The sequence below is a fragment of the Equus przewalskii genome, chromosome 12 (genome assembly GCF_037783145.1).
Source record: "Equus przewalskii isolate Varuska chromosome 12, EquPr2, whole genome shotgun sequence".
NCBI lineage: Eukaryota > Metazoa > Chordata > Mammalia > Perissodactyla > Equidae > Equus > Equus przewalskii.
Window position 1 is genome coordinate 4,735,613 of NC_091842.1, and position 24,061 is coordinate 4,759,673.

The 24,061-nt window shown below is 58.7% G+C and overlaps 1 protein-coding gene across 2 annotated transcripts; it reads right to left on the reverse strand.

Moving 5' to 3' along the window:
- Positions 1 to 5,184: 5,184 nt before the first annotated feature.
- On the reverse strand, positions 5,185 to 24,052 carry ZNF316 (zinc finger protein 316). Of its 2 annotated transcripts, none has more exons than XM_070566232.1 (6): positions 23,914 to 24,052; positions 19,640 to 19,962; positions 19,300 to 19,418; positions 18,321 to 18,447; positions 17,655 to 17,768; positions 5,185 to 10,540 (listed from the first exon to the last, which is right to left on the reverse strand). In XM_070566232.1, the coding sequence occupies exons 2-6, from the start codon at positions 19,932 to 19,934 to the stop codon at positions 8,220 to 8,222; spliced, it is 2,976 nt and encodes a 991-aa protein (XP_070422333.1). In that variant the 5' UTR covers positions 19,935 to 19,962; positions 23,914 to 24,052; the 3' UTR covers positions 5,185 to 8,219. The 2 variants fall into 2 exon arrangements, with proteins under 2 accessions (XP_070422333.1, XP_070422334.1); XM_070566233.1 differs by lacking the exon at positions 23,914 to 24,052 and adding an exon at positions 22,491 to 22,675.
- Positions 24,053 to 24,061: the final 9 nt, after the last annotated feature.

Genomic DNA, 24,061 nt, shown 5'->3' on the forward strand with positions numbered 1-24,061 from the left:
AATCCAATCTTTATTGCCCTTTTAGTTGCAAACTTCTTAGTTTACTGGGCATTCCATCCAAAATGTGTACCGTTTTCTTCCTTGTCACACCGGAAATGAGGCAGAGGTAGGTCTTAGGTAATAATTTTCTCCTTCAGATCACTGGCATACGATTTAGTCTCACAGAGAAATGTGTTGGAAGAATCCTGGCTAAGTGGTGACCGTGTCACATTTTCCTCATCCATTCTGGTTTGTGGACATAAACTTCTTATGCCTAGGCCCTGGTTATCAGTGCTTATTAAGCATCTTCACACGCCCACCAGAATGGCTATAATATGGCTATAATTTTTTTTTTTTTTAAAAAAAGGAAAATAACGAGCGTTGGCAAGGACTTCTCCAATGGTGAGTAATTGGAACCCGCATACACTGCTGGTGGGAATGTAAAATGGCGCAGCTGTGTTGGAACACAGTTTGGTGGTTCGTAAACCAGTTAAACAGAATTACCATATAACCAAGCCATTCCACTCCTAGACATACACCCAAAAAGACTGGAAACAGGGACTCAAACAAATAATTGTACATGAATGTCCATGGTAGTACTACTCACAGTAATCAATGGGCAGAAACAGTCCACATCAAAGGATGAATGGATCAATAAATGGTGATATATACACACGATGGAATATTATTCAGCCTCGAAAAGGAAGTACTGATCCATGCTGCAACAGGGATGCACTTTGAGAACATTATGCGAAGTGACGTAACTAAGTGACTGTGCCAGACGTAAAGGTCACATATTGTGTGATTCCATTTATATGAAATGTCCAGACTAGGCAAGTCCAAGAGAGAAAGTAGGTTAGTGGTTCCCAGGGGTCAGGAGCAGGGGGAATCGGGAGCGACCGCTTAACAGGTACAGGGTTTCCTTTTGGGATGGTGACAATGTTTTGGAATTAGATAGAGGTGATGGTTGCACAACATTGTGAAAGTACTAAATGCCACTGAACTGTCCTCTTCAAAACAGTGTCAACAATCAGCTTCCTGTGGAGTCCCTATTGATGGCAGGGGATAAGGATATGGTGAGTGGGCACACATACCCATGCTCACTTCCGTCTAGCGTGCCTTTCTGTAGTGCTGAGGCTGGAAAGCTAAATGCTGCATTTCGCAGGCTCCCCTGCTGCTGGGGTTCTGGACTCGAGTTAGGCTCTGCCAGGTCGATGCACTTGTGTGAGTTTGGCAGACAGAGGAACGGAGAGTACATATTCCCCCTTGCTGCTTCCGGCACTGTGCTGGCAAGCACAGTCAGGGACACACTGCGTCTTTTGCAGGCAGTGCAATGTCCAGCCACCAGCTCCGTGAATGAGCATGACAGGTGGAAATAAACCAAGTCCACATTTTTGTCAGCTGTCCTGCATGTTGCCATCTCTGCCTGGAAAGAAACCCTAAAGGGGACAGGGCAAGAGGATCAGCATCTTGGCATGGTGATTCAGGAAGGCATGACCGGTCCCAGGAATGATTCTCAACTGACCTGCACCGAGGGGCAGAAGTAGGTGGGTGACACCTGGCCCAGACCCTCCAAGAATGGGCTGATCATCTGGAAAGGAAGTCTTTGAAGGAAGGCTACAGCCAACACTGTGTGCACTGGATGTTGTAAAGGTCCAGGTTTGGGACGGGGTACTGCCAAGATGAGGTGGAGATAAAGCCCAGGGTGCCGAGAGCCAGGACCAGAGAAAGGGGCCTCCTCAGATTTGCACGAGAGAGCCTGGACGATGGAGAATGAGAGCCTAGAAAGACAGGGATGCCTGCCAAGACCCGAGCCCACCCTGTGTCTCTTCCTAATCCACCCTGGGAGTGAAAGGGCAAGAGCTACAGCTCACCGGTCAGGGAGAGGGAGTCCCAGCCAAAGAGTTCCCGGATATATCAGCTACTACAGGGGCACAGCGAATGTTACCCATAGTTTTTGACTCTCTAGGGAGGTATCCTTTGTTGTGGGAGGCAGCACCCAGGTCCCACTATAGATGCCAGAGGAGCCGGGTATTCTCCAGTCCCTAGCAGCTGGGAAACATGCTCCTGACCCAGGCTCCGCCAATCAGATGCTTCCACCTTGGACTTTGAGTCTTGAGGGAATGATGCAAAAACAGAGGGCCAGTTGAGAAATTACTTCAGCAGCAGCAGCTGGAATCCAGCAGCAGAAGTGGCCAACTGGTCATCCTAACTGGGATGTTCCTGGGGCAGGTCCTTAGCTATGTCCCTACCGCCCAGCCCACCTTGGGTCTTGCTCATGGGGTCCCCAGGCTCTTGCTATTTTTTCTGCCAGGCCATCTCAGCATGTGGCTTTCATCCTGAAGTGACTTCATTGCCCCAAGATGGCAGCTGAGCTCCAGCCATCACATCTGCATTGTAGGCATAAGAAAAAGAAGTGTCAAATGGCAAAAAGGTGTACGTGGCAGCTGAATCAGCCCCTTTTAAAGAGCCTTCCTGGAAGCCCCACATAATGATGTTGTCCTTACTGCTAATTGGACACTTCTATCTACAATGGAGGCTGGGAAATGTAGATCAGCACCTCTAACAATATAGAGGTTCTGTTAAAGAAAGAGAAGGGGGAAAATGGATAGAGAGTGGACAACTAGGGAGGGCAGAGGGAATAAAGTTACAGGGAAGTAATGAAAATGACATCGATCTGGGCGAGATAGCAAGTTTGCCTTCAGCGTATTCCCTTGCCTGGATCACACAGCAGTGAAAGTTAAAATTTGTAAATAGATCATTAAAAAGACAGAGCCAGGCTCAAAAAGCAAAGTGAACACCTCTATGGGCCAGAAATGAACAGAAACAATGTGAGTGATGAGAAGCAAAGGCCTCATGGGCTCTGGGTCTGGAAGTGAGCAAAGGGTGCTGGGAGCTCAGTTCTGGGGGGGAAAGGACAGTTTAAGGGCTCCTGGTGAGAAAAGGACCCAAGACAGGCTTGCTGGGTGAAACAGAGCTGGGAACAAAGGTGGCCCAACTGCTGCTCGGGACGGAGGATTGCAAGGAGCTGGGGACCTAAGGAGGTGGGTGAAAGGGACTAAAGGCCACCCCAGCCATGTGCTGCCTCATTCCCCAGCTCTGCGGCACGCCTGGTATCGTCACGGAACAGAGGACTGTTAACACATCTCTTGGTTACCATGGCGGTAACCAACATCTGCTGGACTTCCTGCACAGAGGGAGAGAATGAAACCCAAACACCGGCCAAAAGACAAACAAACAAAACCCCTCCTACTCAAAATGAGCCTGCCTGCAAAGCGAGTTCCCAAAATATGAAGAAATCGAATGTGAGGAAAAGCAATCAACAAATTTACCAATCAAAGAGTGATAGAAATCAAGTTTATAGAACAATTTGGCAAGAACCTAAATAAGTATGTGCAGGATAGTCAAAGATATAAATGAAGACATAACTTCAAAAATTTTTTTTAAGAATTACAAAACAAAAACTACTCAAGTCCCCTCAGTGGCCACTTTGGCCATCAGACCTGGGAAGTGGCATCAATATTCACTCCGTGTCTCAAGGTGGGAGCAAGTCCCTGGTTCTTCCTGGACCCAATTCGTGTCTGAAGAGTTGCCTTAACGGCCCCGAGATGTCCACGTTGGCTGTTCCTAGCTGAGGTCCCTTTTTACATTCTGACCTGCCTTTCACCATGGCTCTGCCCATCCATGTCCAACTTCTCAGTCATATTTTTTTTTTCTTGAGGAAGATTAGCCCTGAGCTAATATCCGCCACCAAGCCTCCTCTTTTCACTGAGGAAGACTTGCCCTGAGCTAACATCCGTGCCCATCTTCCTCTACTTTATATGTGGGACGCCTACCACAGCAGGCCGTGCCAAGCGGTGCAATGTCAAACCCGGGATCCGAACCAGCAAACCCTGGGCTGGCGAAGCGGAACATGCGCACTTAACCACTGCGCCACCAGGTCGGCCCCTCAGTCCTATTTTCTGCTCTACCAGTTACCCTCTATTCCACAGAGACCTACTTCCAGAAGCCGCCCATCCTCTTGCTCAAATCGGACTGATGTACAGCTATCATCCTGGACATCCTGGACGGGTCCCACTATTTCCTACATCCCGCATCTCCCTCTTTCTTGGTTGATTCTTTCATTTTCTGACATCCCTCTTAAGAGTGGTTAATGGATGGTAAATTTTCTCAATTCTGACCTGTCTAAAAATATCATTATTTGTTGTCGTAACTGGAATAGCTTGGCTGGATATAGAATTCTAGATGGAAAATTATTTTTTCCTTAGGGGAAAAAGAAATCAACCTAGTAGCACTGAGCACCCCCGCACTCCAATTGTAGTCCCTAAATGTCATTTTCCACTAAAGGAATCAGGGCTCCTTGGGGAATTGGCTGATTACACGTTTGGGGTAGGAAATTTTCAGGATAAGCCTAGGACTTCTTGTTATACCAGAAAGTAAGGAAGCTCTGAACTTGGATGGGGTGGGAACATTTTATAGCCACAGCCACAGAAATACCTTAGCAAAGCCATGAGTTTTCTAAATAACCTATTTACATATTAAAAAGAAATAAGAGAAATGCAAGCCATTCATCTCTCCGCAAAACGAAGAACAAAGCAGAGATTCAAACGACGGCTGATGCCCCGTGTTGGCGAGGCCGTGGACCACCAGGACTTTCCCACTGCGCCGGGAGAACGTGCTGTTGGACAGGAGTTAGCCTTTCTCAATGGCAATTCAGCTATATCCAAAATTTTAAATATCATGCCCTTTGACCCAGCAACGTCACTTCTAGGACTTTCTCTCATATAGATACATTAAAAACCTACATAACTGCACAGATCTATGTACAAGAATCTACTTTGCAGCCCTGTTTGTAATAGTGAGAATTGGGAAACAACCCAATACCCTTTGATGGTGTAGTTGCGTAAATTATGGCACATCCACAAAATGAAATGCTATGATGGAGCAGTTAAAATGAGTGAGGTAGGTAGCTCTGTCAGGTAAGAAAGAATGTAATAGCTTGCCAAAGTTGCAAGGGAATATGTAAAGTATGTCCCTGGTTTTAAGACATTTCCACTTCCGTAGAAGAAATGTGCTCCCACACCATTTGCATCAACCATGATGCCCCATATGGTCTGACTCCTCACGAGATGAAAAGTGTGTAACATATTTTTGTACTGTTGGGACTTACAACTAGCGTGTGTTTTATAATCAGGAAAAAAATAATGAACAAGGATCATAAAGCTTTATTTAATAAATATAACCCAAAACTTCAAAATATTTTATTCCATAGGTAGCCAATTAGAGAGAGAGAGTTAGAGGGAAATGTTTGAAGAGATTGAGTGAAAGGGTTGGAGGAAAGGCAGGAGCTTGGGGAAGTTTGAGCAATAGAGAAACAGGAAAATGGCAAAGGTAGGTGAAGGCGAGGGGTGCTCAGGGGCTCGTGGTCCTCGAAGTACCACCTTTCATGGGTCACATCTCATGGGCCGCTGGGGGCTTCTATTCCTCCTTGGCAATGATGGGAGATGCTAAACTGACACATGCGGAATCAGGACTCCAGAAATCCCGAAGTCCTCTCAAAACCAGGAAGGCTGTCTACGTTATTTCTGTGACCATCAGGGTTGTTTTATTTTCCCCCCTAAAACAAAGTATTTGGCTGGACAACTGTGAGCTCTATCGGGGAATCATTTAACTGTTCTGAAGAGACTTTGCGATCCTTGAGGTCACCCATTTTTAACTAGATCTTAACATCCACCTGCTACTGAAAGACTGGGTTTTGTTCTGATACCTCCGAATCACATTTGAAAAGAAAATTTACTTCATAGTTCACATTTTTCAAATCCATGGGAAAAGGACGGGAGGGTCAGGCCTCGTCACGAGGACAAAGCGGAGTGAGAAGAAAGCAGTCAACGGATCAGTCCAGAGGAAGGGGTTTGGGGCCATGGGGAGCAGGTGCCCTGGCAGAGCAGGTGGGCCTGGATAAACCCACATGGCCGTGGGGCCTCTGAGGAGGGGTCTGTGACTCAGGAGTGTCTGGACCACAAAGAAGGGGACCTGGCTCTCTCCTTTGACCATGGGGAGGCTGGCCAAAACAAACCTGAACACAGTAACGTCCCGAGATAGGTGTGTGTGTTCCAAGGAATGTGTGGCAGTCGGGGGGGCCCCTGGGGACTCCTGGAAAGACTTGGTGGACACAGACAGCAGGGGGTCAAAGCTCGTCTGCGGCTGACGCCTCATGGGCCAAGGCTAGTTTCTGTCAAGGGAAACCCCTACAAAAAAGTTTGTGGAAACCAGATGGGCCTGAGGTCTTGCAGAGCCTCCGAGGCACCGAGGAACGGCAACAACATGGAATCCACTCAGAAAGCGCATTTCTCCACTCTTTATTAAAGCTAGGCCCTCCTGCCAACAGCTTCACACAAGGCAGTAGCAGGGGGGGCCCAGAAGGGGCCCCGAGGGTATGCACTCGAGGGCCGTATCAGGAGGATGGGCACGGAGCCAGACCCTGGCCGTGCGAGGCTAGCCCACCTTGCCCTTGGCCCTTTCTGAGGCTCCTGTCCCACAGGGAGACAAGACAAACCGGGGACAGAGGGGACATCCCCCAGCACTGCTGATGCCTCCCCCGGGCCCCTGCCCTCCTCACCACCCCACCCCACCCGCCACCTCACCCAGCCAGCCTCCTCCTCGCCACCACCATCCACGCCCTCTTCCCACCCTTGACTACTCTGCCTCCTACCCCGCCCCCAGCCCCAGCAGCCAAGGCCTCAGGCCCCAAGGCCATGTCTACGCTAAAACAGACGGAACAAGGTCTAGAAGGGAATGCAACTGCTTCTGAATCTCAGTTTTCTGGCCCCACTCACACTGGCCCAAAGGGCATTAAGGGGGGGGAGTCTCGCATGAGCCATGCCCCAGCTGCCTGCCCGCTGGCTCCCCGCGGCCCAGCCCAGAGCATGCGGTGCGGCCAGGTGTAGGCCTTGCATAGCTGGGTGTTCGGTTTGTCATTGAGCCCCGGGCTCAGGTCCACACCCCCGAGGTGGACCCCACTGTGCAGACTGCCTGCTCTGTGGAACGGGAATCTAACAGAAACACTACTTGCTTCTAGTGTAGGATAATGACAGAAGCCGAGTTAAAGGGACCTGCAGACGTCATAAGGCCCTAATGGGATGTAAGAAATGATCCTGCTACCCACCTCAGTCACTTTACAATTGCTTATTAAATCTAAACAGCGCTGGGCTCAGAAGGGCAGAGCCCCACGTGTCCACCTACTCCCGGAAAGGTGGCAGCCCCGGGAGTTGAAGGCTGGGGCCCCCAAGGCTCTCTGAGTATGCCACCTCCCGCTACCCAAGGTCAGGGTACCAAAGGACTCAAAAGGGAGGCTGAGACAAATTGACCGGCGTGACTAGCGCCTGGCTGACCTCGGTGCTCAAGTGGGGTGCGGGGAGTGAGCGACTCCGAGAATAAGGCTTCAAGCTCCCTCGGGACCCTTCCAACTGCAACCCATCCGCCCGGGGCCACCAATTTGGTTTCTGGCTTTTTCTCCTCCTCCCAGATTCTTCAGCCTATACACGAGATGGAAATAAACATCCACAGCCAACAGAATGCAAGCTCTCCGCCCTCTGGGTTAGGGAGGAACATGGGCCTTTGGAAACCCTCAAGGCATCCCCTCGCCACGCGCACACGACTTAGAACTTTCCGGACATGCTCAAATAACCAAAAGGTCCCTGAAGTCTCCCACTGAGGAATGGAAAGAAGTCGTCTGCCAAACCCACCGGAGCAGCCAGATCCTCTGCCCTCGACCACCCCACCCTCCCCTTGACGCAAGGGCTTCCCCTCCCTCGCTGTAAAACCCAGTTCCAAACTCATAAGCCACCTTTCCCCCAGGCCACCTAAATCGAATTCCGAGTAAAATAAATAACATCGCTTGCCATCCCTACCGCTTGGCTTCACAGCACAGACCCAGGGATATCGCAGTCTTTCCGGGGTGGCCGTCCCCTGCCCTCGCCGCCTCCGCGCGGCGCTCCTCTCCCCATCCGCCCCCCACGCGGCCTTACGAGCTCGGCGGCCCGGCTCCGTGCGCCGGGCAGGAGGGAAGCCCGAGGCCAGGGGGCGAGCACCGGGGCTGAGGGTAAGGCACCGCACCGGACTGGGACCCTCAGCCCCCGAGGCCAGAGGAGCGAGGGGCGGGCGCGTCAGCGGCCGGCGCCCGAACCGCCCCGGGGAGGGGCCGGCGGCCTAGCGGGCCGCACCTCCGTCCGCCTCGGCCTTCACAGGATGCTCTCCTCGTAGGCGCTCGAGGGCCCCGCGAACGCAGCCGCCGGCTCGGAGCCGAAGCTCGTCCCGCCCGCGAACTCCAGCAGGGTGCTGCCGCGCTCCCCCGGCCCGGAGCCCGCGCCCGCGCCCGGCGGCCCCTTGGCGGGCGCCTCGGCCTTGGGCGCCGGGGCCGCGGGCGCCGCCGAGCCGGGCGCGCCGGCGGCGCCGCGGTGCGTCTTCATGTGGGTGAGCAGGTGCGAGCTCTGCGAGAAGCGGCGGCCGCAGTTGGCGCAGGCGTAGGGCCGCTCGCCCGTGTGCGTGCGCTGGTGCGTCACGAGCACCGAGCGCTGCGAGAAGCGCTTGCCGCACTCGGGGCACGGGAAGGGCCGCTCGCCCGTGTGGCCGCGCCGGTGCTTGGCCAGGTTGGAGCGCTGCGCGAAGCCGCGGCCGCAGTCGCTGCAGCGGAAGGGCTTCTCGCCCGTGTGCGTGCGCCGATGCCGCTTGAAGTCCGAGCTGTGGCCGAAGCCCTTGCCGCAGTCGGGGCAGCGGTGCGGCTTCTCCTCGGCGTGCGCCCACTGGTGCCGCGTCAGCGCCGCGCTCTGCCCGAAGCGCCGGCCGCACTCGCCGCACGCGTAGGGCCGCTCGCCCGTGTGCGCGCGCCCGTGCGCCGTCAGGTGCGCGCGCCGGCTGAAGCCCGCGCCGCACACGCCGCACACGAAGGGCTTCTCGCCGGTGTGGCCGCGCACGTGCGCCGCCAGGTGCGAGCCGCGGGCGAAGCGCGCGCCGCACTCGGGGCACGGGAAGGGCCGCTCGCCCGTGTGCGTGCGCCGGTGGCGCGCCAGGTGCGAGCCGTACACGAAGCTCTTGCCGCAGTCGGCGCAGCGGTGCGGCCGCTCGCCCGCGTGGTAGCGCTGGTGCTTGGCCAGCGCGGCGCGGCGCCCGAACGTCTTGCCGCAGTCGGAGCAGATCCACGGGCTCTCCTCCTCGGCCAGCGCGGCGGGCGCCGGCTCGGCCAGCAGCCCCCCGACGGCGGGCCCGAACGCGCGCAGGCCGCCGCCGCCCCCGGGCCCGCCGCCGCCGCCGAAAGGGTCGCAGGCCAGCCCCGCGCCCTCCACCAGGGAGAGCCGCGCCCCCAGGGGCCCGGGCAGGGGGCGCCCGTCGGCCGGCAGCCGCTCCCCGAAGTCCGGGAGGCCCAGGATCGGGAAGCCGTCCGGGTGGAGCCAAGACTTAGGGTGCGCGGGGAAGTGGAAGCCGAGCGGGTGCGAAGAAGGGCCTTCGCCCTCCCCCAGGCCGTTGCCCAGCTCCAGGAACCGCCTGTCGGGCTCGGGGTCCTCCTTGCCCCCGGGGGTGGGCGCCTCCTCTGCCGCCGCCGAAGCCTCTCTGGCCTCGGCTTCGGCCTCTCCGTCCGCCTCGCTGGCCTCAGGCTCCTCGGGCCCGGCCTCGGCCTCCTCGGGCCCCGCCGCGGGCCCCGGCTCGCAGGGCTCCCGCCGAGGGCCGTCGCCGCCGGGCTCCGCGCAGCCGCCGCCGCGCCGGTGGCGCTGGAAGTCGGCGCGGAGACGGAAGGCCTGGCCGCAGTCGGGGCAGCAGTGCGGCCGGTCGGCCGTGTGCACCGCCTGGTGCCGCGCGAGCGCCGAGCTCTGGCTGAAGCTGCGGCCGCAGTGCGGGCACGGGTAGGGCCGCTCGCCCGTGTGCGTACGCTGGTGCGTGACCAGGTACGAGCGGCGCCCGAAGCCCGCGCCGCAGAAGGCGCAGCGGTAGGGCCGCTCGCCCGTGTGGATGCGCCGGTGCGTGACCAGGTGCGACTTGTAGACGAAGCGCTTGCCGCAGTCGGGGCACGGGAAGGGCTTCTCGCCGGTGTGCGTGCGCTGGTGGATGGCCAGGTGCGAGCGGTACACGAAGCCCTTGCCGCACTCGTCGCAGCCGAAGGGCTTGACGGCCGCGTGGTAGCGCTGGTGCTTGGCCAGCCGGGACCGGTGCGGGAACACTTTGCCGCACACGTCGCACGTGGTCTCGGGCCGCCCGTCCGGAGCGGCCAGGGCGGCTGGGAACGCCCAGGGCGCCAGCAGGTTCGCGCCCGGCTCCCGGCCCGGCAGGAACGGCTTGGCCTCGGACCCCTCCGCCAGGACCCCGAGGCCGCCGGGGTCGGGTCCCCACCCCTCCGGAGTCTGCGCTGAATCCGAGTCGTCCGGGCCCCACGTCCCAGGCACGTCTCCCACGCCGTACGCCGCGGACCACAGTCCGGGGGGTTCGTTCTCCTCCTCAGCCACCTCCGCCAGGAAGTCCTCGTCGTCTTCCTCCTCGTGGTCCTCTATGTCGTCGGTCCAGAACCAGGCCCCTGAAGGCAACAAAGGAAGGGCAGAAAGAGGTGAGAAGAAGCTGTGACAGGATCCCTGCAGGTTCCTGCCCCCAGAACCGCGGCTTCCGCGGGACCCCAAGCGCATGAGATGGGAGCGTCCATCCAGTGGCGGCCAGGACGCCTCCATTCCACGGAAGTGAGAGGCTGTGCACTGAGCACACACGGGGCAGTGAAGCCACCGCTTCCCCAGTGAGGAGGAAGTTTGCAGACGGGAGAAAGACGCACGGTGGTGTCCCTCCGAGGAAGACGGAGGTTCCTTTACCTCTTACTGTCTATCTTCCAACGGCCTTAACTAATTCCTCTTCCAGACCCCCAGCTCCCTCCAGGGCTCGCCGCACGAACAGGGACGCTCTACAAAGTGGGTGACCCTCCAGGTTCCTGTGAAACCAGGGGCTAAGCCCAGAACAGGGGTCCTGTGCCCAGAAAAACAGACAGACGCCTGGGCTGTTTTCTCCGAAGCCCCTTGTCTCCCAGAGAACTGCACCTCCCTGGCCTGCTTGGCCCGAAGCATCCAGGACTCCAGCACCAGCACCTCCTGCCGCCGGGCTGCTGACACCTGCCTTTGTAAGCAGCTCATCTTTGCTCAGCATCCCACCCCCTCTGGATTCTTCTCCACCAGCCTCAGGCTGGCTGGCGGCCAGGGGTCTCCCTCCCACCCCGGGAGCAGAACCAGGGAAGGCTGCCCTGGCCAGAAAGGTCTAGGAGACCCCTGCTCTCTGCACCCACCCTAAGAGGCTTCAGCAACTGTGCGCACACAGCCAGCCTTCCCTCCTAAGCAGCCCTAAAGCTTGGCTTTCTCTGAGTGGCTGTGCATCTGGGAAACAGTCCCAAGTCGGTTAAGGCTGGCTGAGCTGCCAGCACCTGCCCATCACAAAAGGCCAAGGACCCCCGAGCTCCTGCGGTCCTGGCCCTCCTCCACCAAGCTGCAGCCAACCTCTCCCTCCAGGGCAGAGCACGGGTCTGCAGTCGGGTCTGGAGAACTCCCCGTTTATAAAATGGCGTCCCAATATGCTGCCGTCACAATACACCCAGGGGGGACTAATATTTATGGAGCAGGCAGTAAGTCACACGGAAGAGAAGGGAGCGCGCCCGGCCCAGCTGCTCCAAAGCACTGCGCGTCTGCTTTCTCACAAACACTCTGCCCCAGGTGTGCCCACCTCAGAACCCCAGCATCTGGAAGGTTCAGCCCCAGCAACAGGGGTAGGAATCCACTCTGGCACCCCGGCCCCGTCCTCCGCCAAGGCTGTGGCTGGTGTCAGTGTCACCTGGCAGGTGAGCCTGCAACACTGAGTCCTGCCCCCGTGGGAAGGCCAGGGCTCGGGGGGGCTGCCTGGCCTGGCTCAGCCCTTGTCCGGTGTTCTGCGTGGCACACCTACACCTATGGTGATGCGGTCACACGGGGAAAAGAGCACAGTGCCGAGTGAACAAGACCAGACAGAACCGCACAGGCATGATTTCAGCTTGAAAAAAACATGCATCGTACACAAAAACGGGTTATTTTATTTTTCATACTCCGCAATCTTCCTGTTTTCTCGTTAGTAATATTATACTATTATAGTAAAAATAAGCTTTAAATGAAAGACAAAATTTCCTGATACTAAGCAGAGTTTACCACCAGATGCCACCCACGACCATGAGTGAGTGACAGGAAGCGGTGGGGCGCCTGGAACAGCACAGAGAAGGCCCAGCTCCTCCTCCTGTGCAGGCTGGAGCACCCCTAAGGGCGGTGGGGATGGTGGAGGGACAGGCAGTGTGGCCCAATGGTCAGATCAGCGAGGAGTTCTCTCAGTGAGTCTCAGAAAAGATTTCACCTCTAGACTCTGGTGGGGGGCTTGAGTAGTTTTAATTAGAGACCCCCTAAGGCAGGGGAATTCAAGCTGAGGAACAAGCACAATGTCTTAATGGGGTGAGTGTGTGCCCAGGAGCTAGCCAGGGGTCAGTGAGCGCTTGCTGGATAAGAGGTGGACAGCCAGACCAAACGGGGGGGCCCGCCACAGCTACTCAGAGCTGGGGGGGGTACAGGTCCCAATGACTGCCCCACAACACCTCTTTCTTGGGGTCTGAGGGCAACGGAAAGCCCCTGGCTGGGGGCCGTGAGCCCTTGCCCTGCCCCCGCCCCCAGCCTCTGAGCAACAGTGGGCTCTGCAGAGGGGGCCGATCCTGGGAGGGGACCTGGGGCACCTCATCATTAGCTCTGGAGCTGGCACGGCCATTGTCCAAGAATGAGAAAATACTAAACGTACAGCAAGGCGGTGGAGGCCACCACTGACACCGAGCGAGGGGGAGTAAAGGCATCCAGGTCCCTGGGCACCCCGAGACAAAATCTCCGGAAGCAGCAGGGCCACCAGAGGGGACCCAGACGGAGACCAGCCTGCCCCGAGGCCAGGCTCTGTTCTCTCGTCTTCTGCTGCACAAGTGGCCCAGGGTCTGGAGGCGTGGGCCCTGGAGCTGGGGTGTCCAGTGTAAGGGTTACTCCCAGCTGCGGTGGGGACAGGGTTCCCAGGGGGTTGGCTGGCTCTCAGATCCAAACCTGTTTCGGATCCACATGAGGATTCACAGTTTACCTGTTAAGACCAGAGCCGGGCAGGGGGGACGCTCTGACAGGACATTTCTCAAGGCGGCCCAGGGACTCACATGTGGCCGCCGCTACCAGAACCCACAGGGGGAGAGTCCAGACATGGACCCTGGGGAGTGGGAGCCGGCACCTCATCTCCCTAGACACTGGCTCCCAAGGACTCTGACCTGGGTGATGACTAGCTAGGGCCAGTGCTGAGGGCCGACCAGTGGCCTTGGAGCAGAGCCCCCAGAGACCTCCATGAAGTGGCCTATTGGGACACTAATAAAAGGTCTGAGGGGAAGGTGAGGGCCCTGAGGCCACATGCCTGGTGCACCTGTGTCCCTGAGCTGCTGAGAGGACTGAGGGCCACTCAGCATGCCCTGTGCGCACCGCCCTAAGAAGCGGGGCACTTCCTACAACTCCCACCCCTGTTTCGGACCCCCAAGACCCGCCCCCAGGCCAACATGCCGGGGGCCGGGGAGTCAGCTGTGGGTCTGCCCTGACTAAACCCACCCCTGCCAGGCCGGGTCCACAAGTGCAGGGCCTGGAAGTGGGTCACATGAGGAAAGTCACCACCTGCCCCTGATCCTCCATCCAGACAGACTCAGGCAGGCGTTCCCACCCCCGGGAACACTCACAAAGGAAAGACGCAGACAAGGGTGGGATGCCCACAGCTGCAGGCAGGCTCCTTCTTCCCCGCTGAGCAGGAATTCAGGAACCCAGGCTGTGCTCGGGGGAGACGACAGCTCTGCGCTGGGATCCAGCTTCCAGCTGCACAGTCCTCGGGGTGACACATCTGGAAGGGGGCTCTCCCAAGGACAGGCACTGGGCCCACCCCCATGGCTGGAGGGTGACCTCTCTGGCCTCGGTCCCCTCACCTGCGCCATGCAGACAGAATACCAAGGACAGGTACTAACAGGAAGCCGAGGCCAGGCCCTTCCTCACTTGAACCGCTGGCTCATCCCTCACATGCAAATCTGAAGACAAAGCCCCATCACGTCTGAAAGCGGATCAGGCCCCTCACACCGGCACTCGGGAACTCCGGCTCCCTGCTTGAGTGCTCCTTCCCCTTCTGCCACGCCAAGCCGAGGGGTCTGAGGCAAGGACCTAAGCACCTTGTCCCTGGCTCAGACTGGAAAAGGGCGATTCAGTGACACCAAGGTGCCCTCAGGGGTGTGGCAAAGGGAAGGCCCACACTAAGGCCTGGCCCCCCAAGTTCTCCTGGGCAGACAAGCCCAGCCCAGGTACTCATGGGCCATGTGAGGTGGACACACCTGCAGGCTGTGACAGCCTCCACCTGCTGGGGGAGGTGGGGGGGGGGGGGGCGCCTTGAGGGTGCCCGGCAGCAGGTGCCTCCACTCCACAGCTGCTCCTGTGAGTGTCTCCTCTCCAGAACCGCTGATGCTCGCCAACCAGACTCTCTCACCAGAGTGTGTTTCTGCCTCTCACTGCTTTTTAGACTCTCTGTCCTTTCCCGTGTAATATCTAAGCCGGTTTAACCGTGTGCGGTATTTCTCTTCTATCCTTCACTTTCACATGAGGGGCAGGCACAGCAGTCAAGGAGGAGGTTACCGGCTGTCCCCACTGGGGGCCAGGCCACACTGGGAGACAGCACAGGGGTACAAAACACAGTGCCTGCTCTTACAGAGTGTGCTGGAGAAGGCAGGCAGGAAGCAAGGATGCAAGAGGATGCAAATGTCTAGGCAGGGTCACCTCAGAGGGCAGTGAGGGCTGAGAATGCAGGGAGCGTCCCGGAGCACTGGGGGAGGGCGTGATCCTGGAGCCAAAGTGCTCGGTGGGGACCTCAGAGCTGAGCCAGCCACATGAAGGGCACTGACGGCAGAGCAAACAGCAGGTACAAACACCCTGAGGCAGACGAGAGCTTGAGGAGAGGCTGTCTGTGGAGCCTGGAGGGGCGGCAGGCCTCACAGCCATGGCACACAGCCCACTGTGTCAAGCGCACAAAGAAGCCTCCAGAGGGTAAGGCAGCCAGAAGCTCAGGGACACCTGCGACCACATGCCTGACAGCCTTGTGCCAGCTGGGGACAGGGGTGGGGCAAGGAAGGCAGAGGGACAAGGACTACTCAGGCATGCAGCCAGACCCACGCAGGTGCCAGGGACACTGCAAGAGGGGACCGGGGTAGGAAAAGTGGTGCCACTACAGGTTCAGGGTCACTGGGAGATGCCCATGAGATACCTGAGTGGAGGTGTCAAACAGACAGTCAGACAGACAAGGTCAGGGCTGGAAAGAGAAGCTGAGGATGGACAGCGTAAGTATACATGGCACTTAGAGCCCTGGCACCAGCTGGGTCACCTACAGAAAGAATGGGAGACGACGCAGTACCGTCCTGGGCTTGTAAAGAAGTGAGGGCAGGTGGAGAAGCAGCCAGGAAGGCAGCAGAGAAACGGGCGTGTGTGTGGGGTCCTGGGGGCCCATCTCAGAGAGCAGAAAAGCCAACTCCACAAGGAAACAAGGCCAGACCACCAGGCCATGGTGGCCATGGTGTCCTCAGGGGTCTGTGGTCAGCCTGCAGGCATGCTCTTCTCCAGCCGTGTGCCCTGGACCAGTGTAGATGGGGAGCGGGCAGAAAACAGAGGTTAGGCGGGGACAGGGATCTTCCAGGTGACTAGGCGGCACTGGCGAGGGAGGGAGGGACCCTGCCCTCTAAGCCGGCTGAGGAGAAAGATGGCAGAAGATGGGGTCAGAAGAGGCAGGAGAGTGCAGACCAGAGAGCTGGAGGTGGGGCCGAGTGAGGAGCTGGCCGGGTGGAGGGAGTTGAGCCAACTCAGCTGGCTCAGCTGCACAGATACGAATGCAGGGAGCAGAGCGGAGGGACCACTGAGCAAACAGGTGACAGTTACAGTTAAGAAGGAAGCCCTAGCCGGAGTTGCTCGGCCTGCGCTGACCGCAGCATCTGCTACTCTGTCCCCTCCCAGCAGACAGGAACCACATCTAAGACTATGCCTGGATCCTGCAGCCACTCGGGCTCCACAGATGGGTGGGGCCACATCCCAGGTCCACCCTCCCTGGCACAGTGACTGGCCACAGGGGAGGCAGAAGGCCACTGGCCCAACAGCCAGCCCCCTCAAGGAGATGCCAAGCTGCGGGCAGGTTCACAGGCCATGTGGTAGGGACCACTCAGGCTCGAGCCTGCAAGAGGCTCCACCTTAGGACCCTCCAAGAAGCATGGAGAACGGGGGCACATCTAACTACATGACAAGAAACTGGTCAAAGCCAGCCTGTGGTCCCTTCACCTCCAGGTGGCTTTTCCGAGATGTGCCCATAAACAGTGCACACCTCCCACTAAGACCATCTGAGAGGTGTCACCTGCATCCCAGGCTCATCCTGGACGAGCCTCGACAGCCAGAGCCCTCCCGAGGCTGAAGCCCAGGAGAGATTCCAAGAGGCTCCCAGAGAAGGGGGAGCCCCACGCAGCAAGGCCGTCCTGCAACAGCATGCAAGTGAGGCCTGCAGCCTGAGCCCGCCGCAGGCAAGTCATTCAACCTCCACTTCAAAAGTCAACTTCCTCATCTGCAAGGTGAGACCAACAATCCCTCTCCCGCTATCTCATAGGGTTGTTACGAGAACAAAAAGCGTATGAGAAAGTACTTTGAGGCGTACACGCACAGGCACAGCGCTGTGTTTTTCCATATTTTTATTTTAAAACACATCTGTGAACTGTTCCCAACCTATCCAGACATGTGACTGGCATAAGACGTCCAGTGCCCCTCACTGGGTTGGCATCACTCCAGCCCAAAGCCAAATACACCTACTGTGCGCGGGCCTCCACTGAACCTTCTGGAACACTGAGAATAGCTCACAGACCTCCAGGAAGCACCTCCACAGAATCAACAGTCTGTCCTCAGGTTGGAAATGACGGATTACTTCAAATTCTTTATTCTCCAGATGAATAATGTGAGGCTCACAGTTGGAGGAACAGAGCCAGGTCTGAGGTCTCCAGAGAAATGTGCCACCCTGAACACTCCTGTATGCATCTCTCCAAAATCGCCTCTCCGAAAGATCCAGAGCTGCCCGCCCAGGCCAGAGGCCTGCCCCTGGGCTTTCCAGCGACAGGAGAGAAGGCCGAGGGGAACCCTTTGTTCAGAGGTGGCCAAATGGGTGGAGAAGCCAGAGGACTGGCTCAAGTCTGGGAGCCGGAAAGGCCGGGTCGAGCCCTCCCAGGACCGACAGCCTGCTCGGCTCCTGCAGCTTGCCCTCTGAGCCAACAACGGGCCCTCACTTAGAAAAAGCAATCAGAGGCCCTAAGACTGGGACAAGGGATCATTTCTAAGGGCTCCTAAGAGGAACCTCTAGGTTCTCCAAGGACTTCTAGCCCTTGGGACTCCATGGACTGGAACCAAGAGGAGCCAACCCGCAAAGGCAGAGGTTAGCCCATAGTGGTCGCCCTGTCCCCACAGAGCCCACCCCACAACGCAGACCACCAGCCAAGCCCGCATCAGAAAGTGAGGCTGAAGGCCAGAGTCTCTGAGGAGCTGTGCTGGCAGAAACCCCATGGGATTCTGTCTCATGCTCACCTGTGTAGACGCCAGTGACAATGTCTCCCTCCTCAGGACGGGGACTATCTGGGACCCAAGGTTCTTCTCCTTGTTCCAGCCGGAAGATCAGATCTGGCTTGGGGATTGGGTATCCTGCCCAGGAGAAAAGCAGCCGCCAGCTACAGGGCTGCTCCTGGCAGGCCCTGCCCTCGCCCCACACAGCGCTGGCCCCACGCACTCCTCGGTCCCCTCCTCTTCTCCATCCTTCCCAGGACCAGCCCTCCGCCCCTCCCTGCCTCCGTTCTGGGGATGCCACATTCTCTTCTCTCCAGAGCCTTGCCCTGTTGCCCCCAGCTCTCCTGCCAAGCGCCGCCACACGCCTTCCTCAGCAGGGTGCCCAACCCTCTCCTCTGTCACCTGACTCCTCACCCCCCGAGGCCCCTGGGGAGTGTGCAGCACAGCTGGACTGGCAGCTCCCCAGAACATGTCCACCTAGCTGACGGCACTGCTGGGCCACAGTGGGTCCCCAGGACACGCCCCTGCCCAGAAGCCAGGGTGGTCCCGAGGGCTTCCCTGGGTGGTGGGCTGGCTCCAGCACCCACTTCTCCAAGACCCTGAGGTTCCCAAAGCCACCCTCTCAGACAGCTAAGCCCCTGGCAGCCATCACACCAGGACACCTCTTGGGGGCAAAAGGCCCCTGCCTACCCAAGGACACCAGGATCCCATAGTTCTCCTGCATCACTTCCTTGTAGAGGTCCCGCTGAGCTGCATCCAGCCTCTCCCACTCCTCCAGGGAGAAGTACACAGCCACATCTTCAAAAGTCACCAGCCCCTGGAAAACAATGAGCCCTGGCCACTACCCCAAGCTGCCCCAGGCGAGAGGCGGGGGAGCGCCTATGAAGAGAGCAACAGGAGAGACTTCAGCAGGGAATGACCGCGGCCCTGCAAGCTGGAGCTCATGGGGACGCAGCAACACCCCTCTGCCGGCAGGCCTACCAAGGCCCCACAGTACTGGGGGCGTCCGGGCCTCGCCGCAGCCCTGGGAGGCAGGGACTCCATTCCCATCCAGAGACTGGGAGCCCAGGCTCGGAGAGGGCGGGTGCCCAGCTCACACGAGGCAGAGCCAGGACTCACACAGGGGTCAGGAGACAAGGAAGCCCCAGCGCCCACGGCCATGCTGCGTGGCCACCTAACACACTCCTACATCACTGTCTGGCTCAAGCCAGTGGTCACATCAGCAGCGTGAGGATCCATGCGTGGGTGGACAAGTGGCACCAAGTGAACTGAGTGTGGGCACTGGCGCCCAATCTGACTGGGCTCATCACGAAGCCAGAGCCTGGACAGGGGACAGGCCCTCCAGGGAACGGGCACGGCCTGACTGTGGGGAGCCAGGCCTCTGAAGGAACCGTGCACAGTACAGGTCAGTGGGTGCCGGTCAACACGATCGGGACATTCCAGTGGCTCAGGAAGGGTCAGGCCCCCAGAGAGTGGAACCACATAGCCTGGGCTTGGGGCTAGAGATGCCCAGACACTTCCTGCAGCCCCGTTCCGGCTCACAGCCTGGGCCCAGCCTGAGGACCAAGTGCCACTGCCCCGCCTACAGGGGTCTCTAGGACAGCAGGTGCCAAGCTCCCCGGGAAAACCCTGCCTAGTTAACTGAACTCCAACCGAGAGGGCAGCTCACCTGAGACCCTGCTGTCAGGGAATCATCATCGTCGTCATCCTCCTCCTCCTCATCCTCCTCTTCGTCCTCCTCCAGGTCCTCGTCCCCGGGTGTGGCTGGCACCTGAGAGGCCTGCAGGGCTGAGGAGAAAGCTCTCTCAGGGGCCAGCTGCCTTTAGGATCGGGCCTCACGCCCTGGCCAACTTCTGCCCCTCCAGCAAGCCAGGTCAAGACTCCTGGCTACTCCCTCATTTCACAACCCGGCCTCCATGTCCCAGCTCCAGCCCCAACCTATCGGGCCAAAGAGTGCTCCCAGCCTGCCCTCTTCCGACCTCCCCCAAGGGCCAGCTCCTTTCTCTTACCCTTTTCCTGAAGACCTGGGGACTTGGTGTGACCACCACAGCCAAGGTGCTCCTGGGTCCCCAGCGCCTCACTCTGCTCCTCTGCCACCACCTCTGCTACACCCTCGGCCGCCTCCACCTCCGCCTGCCCCTCTGCCGCCTCCGCTTCCAGCTCCTCCACAGCCTCGTCCTCCGCTTCTTCCACCGCTATCTCCTCCTCCTCCTCTTCCTCCTGATCAGGATCACATTCCGACCCATGCTCGGCCCTCTCCAGCAGGGCAGCTGGGGAGTCTGGAGCCGTGTGAAGGGCTGCCATCTTCTCTGGAAGCAAGCCTCAGCTCGGCCTGGAACACAGACGGGCGACGGAGATGAGCCGCGCCAGCATGCGCACACGGGGTCCTCCGTGGGCCTCGCACCAGCCCCCTGGGAGGCAGGGTTTAGTACCCCCATCACATAGCAACAGCACCAGAGCGGAGGCAGGACCGGAGCTCTGTCTGTGATCTCATGTGGCAGATCTCATATGAGCCACTCTGTACCCAGAAAAGCTGCCCAAAGAGGCCCTCTCTGTGACCTTTATGCTCAAGGACCATGAGAAGCATCGAGTCCAGGCAATGAGCTGAAAGGGGTGAGCACAGCCTGCAAGGAAGAGGCCCCTTGATATAAAGGAGGAGATGCTCACCTAGTTCTCAGCACACATGAGCTCGTCCAGCAGGGAGCGTAGGAGAGAGCTAAGCACGCGCAGGCCGCGGGCACGTGCGCAGTGCAATGGGGTGGGGCAAGGTGAAAGGTAAAGACCAGGGCTGTTCACCCCTGCGCAGGGGGCCTGCTCTGGGCAGCCAGCAGATCAGGCTCCTTCCTGTGAGAGGCGGCAGGGAAGAGGCCTGACGAAACACTACCCTCCACATCTCCTCTACCCTCGCTCAGTCCGGGACATCTGGAAAAAGTGTGGCAGATGATGGAGATGCGACTTATCGCTAGACCAGGGAAATGCTCTATGGTGTAAAGCGCCCTGTGACATCTCTTCCAGTTTGGGGACCAGAGAATCCTAAGAGCTGAACTGTCAAAGCTCCGGCAGTTCACAGGCTCCTACTCTCACATGAGCGTCCCAGACAGCTCAGTGCAGGAGCTCAGGGGAGACCCGGCCGTGCTGCTGCACCGCCCAGAGCCCGGGGCTATGGGTCCGAGAGGGCCGGATGCTGCGGGCCCTGGGACCACACCTCCCTCCCAGCTGTGCATCCTTCACCAGCCCCAGTGGAGTCCCAAAGGCAGGAGAGAGTCACGGTTTTGACGAGCCAGTTTCAGTGGCTCCTTTTTTAAGTGTAAACCTAAGAACAGGTCCATCACCCAACACGGGCCCCATCAGTATCTCAGGCGTGAATGGGGTCATTTCGGACGTAAGACAAGCCTGCTACACATACAGCAACCCCAGAATCTGAGATGAGGGCATGAACCCCAGAAGGATCCTGAAACATCAGGCCACACAGCACAGTTGGGCCCAGCCCAGCTCATCCAGCTCTACTGGCGGACAGTGTCTGCCACAGAACCTCTACAGCAGGACACGGACACCCACACAAAGACGCCAGGGTCGTGAGAACAGCTGAGACTACTGGACACCTGTGAGAACTGCCCCGGGCTGAGCTTACTCCATAACTCATTGCTTTTTGACTAATTAGGCAGTGCACACTCATTTTCTGAACTGCTATGAGCTGCAGCTTTAAAATCTGCTTTAATAGAGTGAACTTGGAGCATTCATGTAGCTCCTCCCAGAGAACAAGGCCCGAGTCGAGGGGCTAGGAAACATCGGTGCCCAGGAGCCGCCTCTGTCCCAACCCTCACGCCCCCGCTGGCTGCCTCCAGCCCCATTCTAGATTCAGAATCACTTAGCCCAATGGTGCAGGTTGCAACACTATGCCTGGGGGGGCCACAGAGCCTCTCCCAGAGCCCACTCCTTGGTCTCCACGGCTCTGGGCATGTGAAGGTGCCTGAGATGTAGAAACGTGTGCCATGTGTCACCCTACCCACCTCCAGGAGGACAGAGCCCTGCCCAGCACGCAGGGCACCGAGAACACTCAGCAGAGGTTTCCCAACCACCATCCACCTCAGGCCCAGAAGAGAGCTTTTCTCACCCAGGCCTCAGGCTGCACATTCAGGCTGAGCCCAGATGCCAAACCAAGCCCAGTACTGCTGCCTCCTGCCTGGCCACCACCCAGAGCAGACTCCCACAGGCCAGGAGGCCATCTCCAAGGACCCACACACAAAAGAAGAAATTCCATGGCTTTGCAACAAAGTGGCCCCATGCTCGTCCCACCTCAGGACCTTTGCAATGTGCCATTCCTTCTCCCTGGAACTCTCCTGCCTTCTTCACTGACCCTCCAGAGGCAGGTCCTTGGGTTCTTGTTACACATAGTTCCTGGACCTTGCCCTTACAGCACCCACACATTTCATATACTTATCAAATTGTCTGCTTACTGCCTGTCTCCCCGAGTACACTGTCAACTCCAGGACGGCAGAAGTTCCTTTTGCTCATCTCTGAATCTCCCCATGCCAGACATATAGTTAGCAATCAAATATTTACTGAAAGAATGATTTTAAAGTCTGCAGTCAATGTCACAGACATAAGAGTTTTAAAACAGCATTTTGGCCCCACTGTCACATTCCAGAACAGACTGACTGCTGTTAAGGGTCCTTCAACCTGGAACCCATCCAAGAAGCACTGGCCAGTCTCTGCCTCCAAAGAGGCTGCAGCCTGAAGTCTCTCTCCCAAGAAATGCACCTGCCAGTGACCAGGGGAGGGAAGGGCCCAGCAGAGGTGGAGGTCGGAGTCACTCTGTAGATGGGATCCGGGCCCAGCACAGTCAGACAACTCGCATACCTGGACCTAGAATCCAGAACAGAACAGCTCTGAATAACGGACTGCAGTAACTTGGGCGCCAGGTTCCTTCTGCCTCCCCAGGCCGGGTGTGTGCCGGGCACGCTCCCCCAGACTCACACACTCTCCTTTCTTCTCTTTCCAGCCTGTCAGCCCACCGGAATCTCATTTTGCTCACTTCCTGGCATCTGATTTCAGATCAAAAGCCACAGAGGGTCAAGTAAGCAGCCTCACCAACATAAACCTCCCAGGTCATCCCAGACCCTGATTTCCGCTGAGACCCTGCATCCTAGTGCTACAGATACTTAGAACTGGGAGTGACAAAACGCCCTCCGCGGGGAGGAGGACCACAAGGACAGAAAGAAGTGGCAAAGTTTGAAAACTGTTAGAAACTCTCCCCGAAGTCCCAAATCTAGGGAACCTACAGAGAAAAGTAGGAGAAATGGTGGGTGCACATGTATCTAGACCCCTCCTCCCCTCTGCGAAGCCTTACTGACCACACTCCTGCTACTCAAAGCCTTCCACGTTTTCATCTTTTCCAGGAAGCTTTCCTTCCCTAACTGCCAGGATCCTCACTGTGTGTCCGTGGATCTGGGCTGTGCTACTCTCCTGGGCTTTCGCCTGGTGCCATCCCAGCTCCCCAAGGGCAGCCCCTCACTACGCTGGCCAGCTAACCAGGCCTGCCAACACTTGTTGAACCTAACCGACTACCAAGGGCTCCCCACGCAGGGAGGGCCCCATCCTCCTGCACACCTCCCCTTCTCTCTGCCCACCGGGTCCTGCACCAAAGGCCAGCCCCTCTCCCACCTCTGCGGCTACATGGGGCAGACCAGACCCCATCCAACCCCAGGGATGGGTTCCTCTACCCGCCTACCAGCAGTAGAAGACAGCACAGCACCCACTGGGGCCTCCATTTGCAGACAGGGGAGGACCCAGCCAAGGCCCCCGAGGTCACTAAGCAAGCTCGCTGGGGGCGCCATCTCTCCAGGGGGCTTACCGGACCTCCACCTCCCACGGAGGCCGTGGCGGTGACAGCCCCTCCTGGATGGGCGTGTCCCCGGGGGCAGCCGCGGCCCAACCCCCGCCCCTGGGGCCTAGACGACGGCGGGCACCTCCCGCGAATCGCGCGTGTCCTCCCCAGCCCGCCTACGGCGCGCTGCCGCCCGGCCCGGCCCTGGGTCGGAGCCCGCCCCCCACGCGCAGCCCGGGGTGGGGGTCGCGGGCCGGCCGTGCCGGGCGTGGGCGTGGCAGCCGAAGGCCCGGCCACAGCGCCGCTCCGGCCCCGCCGGGCGGCCGAGGCCCAGGCCCCGCCGACCCCGCCGCCTCCCGCGCGGCGTCGAGGGGCGGCCCGCCCCGGCCCCACGCCCGCGCCCGCGCCCGCACCTGCCGCCCGCCCGCGCGCCGCGCGCCCGCCGCCGCCACTCACCGCGCGCCGGCCGAGCCGAGCCGCCGCCGCCACCACCGGGCCGGGCCGGGTCGGGCCTGCGCGCCCCGCGCTACACAAAGTGACGGCCCCAGAGCTGCGCGGCGGCGGCGCGTGGGCACCGGAAGTGCCGCCGCCGGCCCCGCCCCGC